The sequence below is a fragment of the Cyprinus carpio genome, chromosome A19 (assembly GCF_018340385.1).
Source record: "Cyprinus carpio isolate SPL01 chromosome A19, ASM1834038v1, whole genome shotgun sequence".
Classification (NCBI taxonomy): Eukaryota; Metazoa; Chordata; class Actinopteri; order Cypriniformes; family Cyprinidae; genus Cyprinus; species Cyprinus carpio.
This window is the reverse complement of record NC_056590.1, coordinates 5,940,171-5,950,520: the sequence shown is the minus strand read 5'-3', so window position 1 is coordinate 5,950,520 and position 10,350 is coordinate 5,940,171. Positions and strand designations below refer to the sequence as shown.

At 33.2% G+C, this 10,350-nt stretch overlaps 1 protein-coding gene across 2 annotated transcripts; it reads right to left on the bottom strand.

Moving 5' to 3' along the window:
• Positions 1-782: 782 nt before the first annotated feature.
• LOC109062299 (A-kinase anchor protein 9-like) lies at positions 783-8,713 on the bottom strand. Of its 2 annotated transcripts, none has more exons than XM_042776149.1 (2): positions 8,535-8,713; positions 783-996 (listed from the first exon to the last, which is right to left on the bottom strand). In XM_042776149.1, exons 1-2 carry the CDS (start codon positions 8,706-8,708, stop codon positions 799-801), a joined length of 372 nt encoding a protein of 123 aa, XP_042632083.1. In that variant the 5' UTR covers positions 8,709-8,713; the 3' UTR covers positions 783-798. The 2 variants fall into 2 exon arrangements, with proteins under 2 accessions (XP_042632083.1, XP_042632082.1); XM_042776148.1 differs by lacking the exon at positions 8,535-8,713 and adding an exon at positions 2,457-2,649.
• Between the last annotated feature and the right edge of the window lie 1,637 nt (positions 8,714-10,350).

Genomic DNA, 10,350 nt, shown 5'->3' with positions numbered 1-10,350 from the left:
CTCAAACACACACACTTCACACCCACTCTCTCAAACACACCACACGGGACACACACTCTCTCAAACACACACACACACACCACACAACTCTGTCAAACATCACACTCACACTCTCTCACCACACACTTTTTTTCCTCCAACACACACGGGGCACACTCTCTCACACACACTTCAAGACACACAGCTCCAGACACACCCACACAGCACACTCACAACACACCACACACTCAAACACACACTCACACTCACTCGCACACACTCACACACACACTCACTCACACTCACACACTCTCTCAAAACTCACACTCGCACACACACTCACACTCGCGCACACACACACCACACACCACCAAACACCACACAACACCTCAAACACACTCACACCACACACTCTCACACACACACACTCACACAACTCTCCACCACTCCACACTCACACACACACACTCTCAAAACACACTCAACACACACACTCACCACACACCCACATCACACACTCTCACTCACACACCCACTAAAACACACACACCTCTCCCACATACACCACACTCACACACACTCACTCCAACATTTACCCTCACACCCCCACACACACCCACACGACTCAAACACACTCACACAACACTCTCTCACACACACACACTCACACACACTCTCTCTCACACAACTCACACACACACCTCCAACATACACTCAAACACACACACACACTCAAACACACACTCACACACTCTCTCTCTCACACTCACACACACACTCCAACATACACACACTCTCACACACACAACACACACACACTCACACACTCTCTCTCTCACACCACACACACACACCTTCAGCTCTGTGCAGCTCCAGTGCCAGCTGCTCCCGCGCGCGCTCCTCCTCACACAGACGCTCCTGCAGCTCCTCCTGTCTGCGCTGCAGCTCCTCCATCTCCTCATTCTGCCTGAACTTCTCTCTGATCAGCTCCGTCTGCGTGACCTCCGCGTGCTCCAGCTGAAATAGAGGGGTCAGTCATCAACCAGGCTTCTGCATCATATAAACCTCATTCACAATATCCACAGTAATCAGAAACATTGCTTTATATCTGCACACGTCCCATAAAAAGCTGATCTGCTTCTATGAGACCCCGTCAGCGCCGGAAGAGTTTCTGGAGCGAACTCTGATAAAGAAACATTAAAGAAACGAACAGACGAGCAGAGCATCATAACACTCTGATGGCCTTCACTGTGAGGGTCATGAATGAGAAATAACACTTTATTAAATTATTTTAAAGAATTGCTAAAAACATGTCATAATAAATGCTTTGATAATAAATTTTTACTGTTTTATTTTGGTTTGTATGTATATTAATTTAACATTTTTATGATGTAATTGCTAGTGAATGTTTTATTTTGATTGTTTTTATTGCAAAATTATTTATTTATTTATTTTAATTTAGCATTTTTATGACTTATTAATTTTAGTTAAGTGTTTTATTTTGATTGTTTTATTTTAAAATCATTTATTTAATTTTTACTGTTTTATTAAGATTTTTCATTTTATTTTAAAATATTCATTTTAATTGAACTTTTAATGATTTAATACATTTTTATTTAGGGTTTTATTTTGATTGCTTTCATTTTAAAATCACTTATATATTTACATTTTACATCATTTTATTATTTTAAAAGTTTAGGGTCAGTAAGATTTTTTTTAAAAGAAATTAATACTTTAATCTGCATTAAATAGTGACAGTAAAGATGTTACAAAATATTTCTGTTTCAAATAAATGCTGTTCTTTTGAACTTTCTATTCATCTGTGAATCCTGAAAAAAATCAGTTTCCACAAAAGTTTTCAGTTTCCAACATTGATAATAATCAGAAATGTTTCTTGAGCAGCAAATCATCATATTATTATGATTTCTGAAGATCATGTGACACTGAAGACTGGAGTAATGATGCTGAAAATACAGCTGCACATCACAGAAATAAATGACAGTTTAACAGAGATTCACACAGAAAACAGCTGTTTTAAATTATAAAATTTTTTCACAATTTTTACTGCATTTTTAATCAAATAAAAACAGCCTTGCTGAGCAGAAGAGACTCTTTTTAGAATCATACTGACCCCAAACCTTTGAAAAGTAGGACACATTATTGTTCAGCTTTAATGCTACACACATATAATCTGAAAGCCACATTAAAGTCAGCAAGCTCTTCTTCATGTGGTCACACGTTCATGTGAAACTAATGAGGAGCTTCAACAAAAGCCAGGATTTCTGTGTGACATGACAGCGCGCCTGATCTCGTAAGACCAGAGTCTGAGCACAAAACACACACAAACACACCCAGGAATCTCATTACAGCCAGCCAACGTCTACAAAAGCTCCCGAGCCTCTTATCTCACTATACGGACGCGCTATAAAACCCTTTCCGAGCGCACCAAAGGTCAAAATCGAGCTCTGACATCTTACTGTATACGGCGGCGTGGGCAGGGAGATCTTAGAGACGACTTTGAGAAGGTGGCTGTTGTCTCGCCGGTTGACGTGCGAGATCTGCGTCTGCACTACTACGGAGTTCTTCTCGTGCAGCAGGTGGCTCAGAGGGAAGGGTCGCGGGAGCGGGATGCGCGACTCCACCTCGTAAACATCCATGTCCTGCCCATCAAGCCAGAATTCCCAAAACACCCGATAATAACAAAACTCCCCATATAAATCCATGTCGACATACCTCTTCTTTTAAGCGGCGTCCTGAGAGATGTTTGAGACGGGTCTCAGCGACGTCAAGTGCAAATGAATCCGAGTTAACATCCCCGGGCTGAGCGAGCGTCTCTATGGCAGTGTCTCGGCGGAGGTAAACACACACAGATCTCACGTGGCCCGTCAGGAAGAACCAGCAAAACGAAAATCAAATCAAAAATTAAAAACATAGATCAAAATAAAAAACAAAACTCCAAGCCATAAACCAGAAATTCAAACACTTAAACACTCACCTTTCCACCCTCCCTCCGTACTTCAACTCATTAACAATTCCATGCTTCCGTGGCAACGGTCCTCTGGGAACAAACAGGGCGAGAGAGACTCCCTCTGCACCCCTCTCTCTCTCTCTCTCTTATTCCCTCCCTTTCTCTCTGTGTATGTCTCTCTCTCTCTCTCTTTCTCTCTGTGTGTGTCTCTCTCTCTCTCTTTCTCTCTGTGTGTGTCTCTCTCTCTCTCTTTCTCTCTGTGTGTGTCTCTCTCTCTCTCTCTTTCTCTGTGTTGGTGGTCTCTCTCGATCTCTCTTTCTCTCTGTGTGGTGTCTCTCTCCTCTCTGCTGGTGGTGTCTCTCTCTTTCTCTCTTTCTCTCTGTGTTGTCTCTCTCTCTCTCTCTCTCTTTCTCCTCGTGGTTGTGTCTCTCTCTCTTCCTCTTTCTCGCTGTGTGTGGCCTCTCTCTCTCTCATCTCCTCCGGTCTCTCTCACTCTCCCTCCTCTCTCTCTCTCTGTGTGTGTCTCTCTCTCTCTCTCTCTGTGTCTCTCTCTCTCCCTCTCTCTCTCCCTCCATCTCTCTCTCTCTCTCTTTCTCTCTGTGTGTGTCTCTCTCTCTCTCTCTCTCTCTTTCTCTCTGTGTGTGTGTCTCTCTCTCTCTCTCTCTGTGTGTGTGTCTGTCAGCCGGAGTAAACACTTCCTGGTTTGTGGACATGTGTGGGATACGTCAACGATAAAAGGCAGAGTCATGAACCCTGCAGGTGATTTAACACACACACACACACACACACACACACACACACACACCCTGCCAGAGCCTGTCCGACTAGATTCCTGCTCCATTAACTGAGAACTAAATAATTTAAGACTCATAATGCATTCAGAATTTATACACTATGTTCACATTCCAGGTCCTTTTGAATTTAACTTAATATTTTTCACTTTCTTTCACTTTCATTAAAGAGTGAATTAAAAAAAAGCAGTTTCGACTGCATTTACCCCTTTTCTATTAACTAAAAAAATTTTAGAAATTCTTCGAAATTGATTTTTTTTTTAATGTAAAATACATATATATTTTATTAAATTCTGATGAGAAATTTGATTTGGATATATCACCGTATGAAATTTATAAGAACATATAATCTGAGAATTATCAGTATCAACCTCAATCGAATGAAGGGGATTTGAATTCGTCTGAGTGTATGAAACCTACATGTTTATTTCTAACCAAACAACATCAAAACAACATGAATATTACTCTGAGAAGTTTTCAAACTAAATAAATGGACTTTTTTTGCATAAACGCTCCGTTTCAGATGAAAATCGGTCAGTTTTTCATCAATAGACGCACATATTCATGTCCATCAAGAAAATTCAGTCCTGAAGCGTGAGAGATACAGGACGCGGAAGAGACGAAATGCACTTTACAGAAGTTTTGACACTCATATAACACCAAAAAAAATTCTCTTAATCAAAAACAAAAAAAAATAAATCTAAAACTAAATTTTAAGAGTCTTAAAGCATCTGCGAGGTTTGGTTCCTTTATCTCCTTCAGACACTGTAATAAATCTGAAAGGTGTATTTTAGGTCAAAACAGACCTGAACGCACCAAAAACCATTAAAAAAAATAAAAACAATTAAGAAATCAACAATGTTAAATCACAATAAAGACAATTAACAACCACAAAGCCTCCCTGATAACAGCATTATTGATTAACTAATCATCCTCCACACAAACCTGGACAGCATTATTGAGTTACTAATCAATCCTCGTGCACACAAACCTGGTACGTAATTCTTCAATTCGTGAACACATCCGGCAGCACGAGGCGGGATGTACGGGTGTGGTTTTACAGAGCTATCATCTTCAGTATTAGCAGATAAGATCAATATAATACACACCTAACATAACCAGAGAAAATACAAAAACAAAAGCTCGTTTTCAGAGTAAAGACTGATTGTAGACCTAATGAGAGAAACTATTCTAAAAGTTTGGGGGCTGTAGGATATTTTTTTAAAGAAACCTCTCTGTGCGGTTCTAGGGAAGTAGTGGTTAAGGGACTGGTGGTAGGGTTAATGAAGGAGGCCTTCACTTTGATCAAACGTGACAGAATAGACTGTTATGAAATGTCACAAAAAGACTTCTACGTGTATTAGATAATGCTGTCACGTTTTAACTTTTTTCAACCCATACAGATGCTCTTCCTCCTCGTGATCACAAACGCAGTTTTTGCTCAGGTTTTTTAGTCTTGTATTGCGTTTGAAGCATTTTAAAAATAAACCACCGGTGGTTTTCAACTGAGGTTTTACCGCCTCACGGCTCTGATTACATATGAGACACACGTCCTTAAGTTGTGTCAGCAAGGCTAAATTTCCCCGTCGATCCTATCAAAGTCTCAACACGTGCGCGTCTGCTCATATTTCAAGTCAAACAGGATCTGATCCGATATAATCTCCAAATCTGCAACATTAAATATCAATACAGACAGACGGCAGCCAAATTCAGCAGCCTCGATATGTGATGGTTCAGAACTCTGTGCCATGTCGGCAGACAAAACCCATATCAGAGACAAAAAACAAAAAAAAACAATAACAAAAAATATGAATAAATAAAAATGTTTTTTTGAAAGTCCAACAGAAGTTAAAACAGCTGAATTCATAACAAGAAACGTGAAAGCAATTGTGAAAAAATAATGAACAAATATGAAATAAATAAATAAATACAATAAAGTTTACTTTTGTTGAAAGTCTAACAGAAGCTACAAACGGCTAGAAAATAATAATAAAAAAATATGAATAAATAAATAAATAAATAAGTTTATTTTTGAAAGTCCAACAGAAGTTAAAACAGCTGAATTCATAACAAGAAACGTGAAAAATAGAACAAAAAAAAAAAAGAATAAAAAATATGCATAAAATAATGAAATGTAACATAAAGTTTTATTTTTGGAAAAGTCTAACCAGAAGTTTAAACGGCGAAAATGTGAAAAATAGAATTTAACAAAAAAAAAAATAAAAAAAAAAAATAAAATAGAAAATCCAACAAAATCCAAAATAATTTAAAACACAACAAGAAACAACAAGAAACATGTGAAAAATAGAAAAAATAATAAAAAATATGAATAAATAAATAAATAAGTTTATTTTTGAAAGTCCAAAAGAAGCTATAAAATGGATAAAATGTGAAAAATAGAAAAAAAGGAAAAAAAAAAAGAATAAATAAATAAATAAAGTTTATTTTTGAAAGTCTAACAGAAGCTAAAACGGCTAAAATGTGAAAAATAGAAAAAAAAATATAAAAAATATGAATAAATAAATAAATAGTTTATTTTTGAAACTCCAACAGAAGTTAAAATGGTTTAATTCACAACAAGAAACATGTGAAAAATAGAAAAAATAAAAAAAAATATGAATAAATAAATAAATAAAGTTTATTTTTGAAAGTCTAACAGAAGAGCGAAAAACGGCTAAAATGTGAAAAATAGAAAAAAAAAATATATATATATATATATGAATAAATAAATAAATAAGTTTATTTTTGAAAGTCCAACAGAAGTTAAAACGGGTTTATATTCACAACAAGAAACACGTGAAAAAATAGAAAAAATAAACAAAAATGAATAAATGAATAAATAAAATAAATAAAGTTTTATTTGTTGAGTCTAACAGAAGTCTAAAACGGCTAAATGTAAAAAATAAAAAAAAAAATATATATATATATATATGAATAAATAAATAAATAAAGTTTATTTTTGAAACTCCAACAGAAGTTAAAATGGTTTAATTCACACAAGAAATAATAAAAAATATGAATAAATAAATAAATAGAAATGTGTAAATGGAATAAATAAAGTTTATTCTTGAAGTCTAACAGAAGGCCCTTTAAAACGGCTAAAATGGTGAAAAATAGAAAAAAAAAATATATAATATATATAATAAATAGAATAAATAAATAAATAAAGTTTATTTTTGAAACTCCAACAGAAGTTAAAATGGTTTAATTCACAACAAGAAACGTGAAAAATAGAAAAAATTAAAAAAGTTAAAACGGCTAAAAAAATAAAAAAAGAAAAATTTTTAAAAAACCAAAAAAATCAAAAACAGCAAAAATTAATAAAAAAAGTTTATTTTTGAAAGTCTAAAAAAAGAAAAAAAAAAAAAAAAAAATAAAAACTACAACAGAAATTAAAAACATAAAATTCACAACAAGAAACGTGAAAAATAGAAAAAATAATAAAAAATATGAATGAAAAATAACTAAGAAAGTTTATTTTTGAAAGTCTAACCAGAAGCTAAAACTGGCTAAAAAGTGAAAGTTAGAAAAAAAATTTATATGAAAGAATAATAAAATAAATAAGTTTGTTTTGAAACTCCAACATAATTTAAGAATGGTTTAATTCATAACAAGAAACCCAGTGTGAAAAATAGAAAAAATAAAAAGAAAAATAGAAAAAATAATAATAAAAAAGAAATCAGTAAGATGAAATAAATAAATACATAAACTAATCCAACAGGAGTCAAATCAGAGAAAAAAAAACAAAAAAAAAATAAATAAATACATAAACTAATCCAACAGTAATAAAATCAGAGAAAATAGAAAAATAAATAAAAATAAATAAATAATTTTTTTTTAATAAAAAATAAAAGTTCATTTTTGACAAAAAAAAAATGAATTGTTCTCACTTCATTAAAAATATTTTCATAAGAATCAACCCAAAAGTACAGAGCCCGACATGAAGCCATCAAAATATGCTTGAGAGATAAGACAGATTATTGGAGAGATAACAGATATTTGTGTCTGTGTGCAGTCAGGATCTGTATCTGATCTGAGATAAACTATTAGGAAGAGGGTCAGGCTTCACTGCACATGCCCACAGCCTACAGATGAGCACTGGGGGCGGGGCTACGCTGCTGCCACGGCGACCGAAGCGTATGCAAATCTGCTGGTATCTAGAGGCAACCGGAGCAAACATGTGTCCTCTGAGCTTTAGCTCCTCATGAGAGTTCATCTGACATCACCGGCATGAGCCAGTCATGATGTGTTTAACACACACACACACACACACACACACACACACACACACACACACCATCACTCAGAAGTTCAGGGTCCGAAAGATTTTAATGTTTCTGGAAGAGTCTCTTCTGCTCAGCAGGGGTGCATTTATTTGATCATAAATGCAGTAAAAATTGTGAAATATTTTAACTATTTAAATCAGCTGTTTTCTGTGTGAATATCTGTTAAAGTGTAATTTATTTCTGTGATGCACAGCTGTATTTTCAGCATCATTACTCCAGTCTTCAGTGTCACATGATCTTCAGAAATCATTCTAATATGATGATTTGCTGCTCAAGAAACATTTCTGATTATTATCAATGTTGAAAACATTATTATTTATACCGAAACCATGATTCATTTTATTTTTCAGGATTCACTGATGAATTAATTTGAAATAAAAATCTTCACTATCACTTTGGTTAATATAATGCGTCCTCTAAAACTAAACCCCCAAACTTGTGTGTGTTTTTTGAGCTCTTGGAACGTTTAGAGGTGGACAGGTTTATTTTGTCTCCTTGTGCTTGCCGTACCTGAGTGCTGGTGTGAGTGATGGTGATGAGCAGCTTCTCCACGGCGCTCTGCAGTCGAGTGCTGATGCTCATCAGAAACTCCTCCCTCTCCAGCGGAAGCTCCGCCTCCTGCTGCTGTAGCCCCGCCCCCTTGATCTCCAGCCCTTCCTCCGTCTCGGTCTCTGCTGAAAACATGCTGTCTTCATTCATACACCCCCCTCTCTTCCCCGTAGAACACCCTCTTCCTGGACAGAAAGAAAATATTCTGGCGCACCAATGATCAACAACATCAACACAACTCGGGCTAAACATGCAGAAGAAAGGCCTTTAAATGTGTTTCCTTTATAACAAGCATAAACACAGTCAGGCATGTGATGTTTTTGAAAACAACAGATTTGGCAGAAAAGAGATGTAACAGACTAATTCTTAATGAACTACAGATTAATGGACGAGATCACAAAGGCATAAAGGAGACACGAGTGAGTCACTGAGATGATCTCACACAACAAGGACGTGGTTTCGTTCAGGGTCTTTTGTGTGTTTAGGGTGTTGAGTTACAGGAGTGTCTGTAGATGTCCAGGGCATGATACTGTATACTTCATATCAGGTGTACCATAGCTATTATGGTTATTATATTATACTAAAACTAAAGCAGAAACTACAACCATAAAAACAAAAAAAATTGTTACTTGTAATATAAAAATAGCTACTAAAAATAACAAAGACACACAACACAATTACTAAAACGTTAACTAAAATTAAAATAAATAATGATAAATATTATTTATAAATAATAAATAGTAAAATATGAAATAAAAAAATATTACAAATATTAATAAAAACTATAAAAGTATCTTAAATGATACTAAAATGACACTAAAAACACACAACACAATTACTAAAACTTAACTAAAATTAAAAATGATAATAAATATTATTACTTATAAATAATAAATAGTAAAATATGAAATAAAAAACGATTTAAAATATTAATAAAAACTATAAAAGTATATTGGTACTATAACACAATTACTAAAACATTTACTAAAATTAAAATAAATAAATAAACTGATTTAAAATATTAATAAAACCTATAAAAAGTATCTTAATGATACGAAAATCACACTAAAAACACAACACAATTATTAAAACTTTAACTAAAATTAAAAATGATTATATTATTTATAAATAATTAGTCAAATATAAAATAAAAACTGATTTAAAATATCAATAAAAACTATAAAAGTATCTCAAACGATACTAAAATGATCCTAAAAAAAACAACAAAATTTAATTTAAATTTAAATAAATAACAATAAACACTATTTATAAATAACAAAACAACAAAGAAAAAAAAACGACTAAAATATTAATAAAAACTATAAAAGTATCTTGATACTTTAACACAATTACTAAAAAAAAAACAAAAAAAAAAATAAATAAAAACAAAAAACAAAAAATAAAAAAAAAAAAAATTAAAAACAAAAACACAAAATAGTAAATAAAATACAAAAAAAAAAAAAAGAAAACACACACCCAAATTACTAAATTACTAAAACATTAACTAAAATTAAAAATGATAATAAATATTATTTATAAATAATAAATAGTAAAATATAAAATAAAAACTGATTCAAAATATTAATAAAAACTATCAAAGTATCTCAAATGATACTAAAATGACAGTAAAAAACACCAAAATGTAACTTAAATTTAAATAAATAAAAAAAAAAAAAATCAATATATATTAAAAAAAAAAAATAAAAAAAAAAAAAAAACGACTAAAATATTAATAAAAACTATAAAAGTATCTTGATACTTTAACACAATTACTAAA

Excerpts from the sequence above, each read along its gene's own strand:
- LOC109062299 (XM_042776148.1), bottom strand. The coding sequence starts at position 2,636 with ATGGATGTTTACGAGGTGGAGTCGCGCATCCCGCTCCCGCGACCCTTC. Across the intron at positions 997-2,456 it reads TGCCCACGCCGCCGTATACA|CTGGAGCACGCGGAGGTCAC; the intron begins GTAAGATGTCAG and ends CCTCTATTTCAG.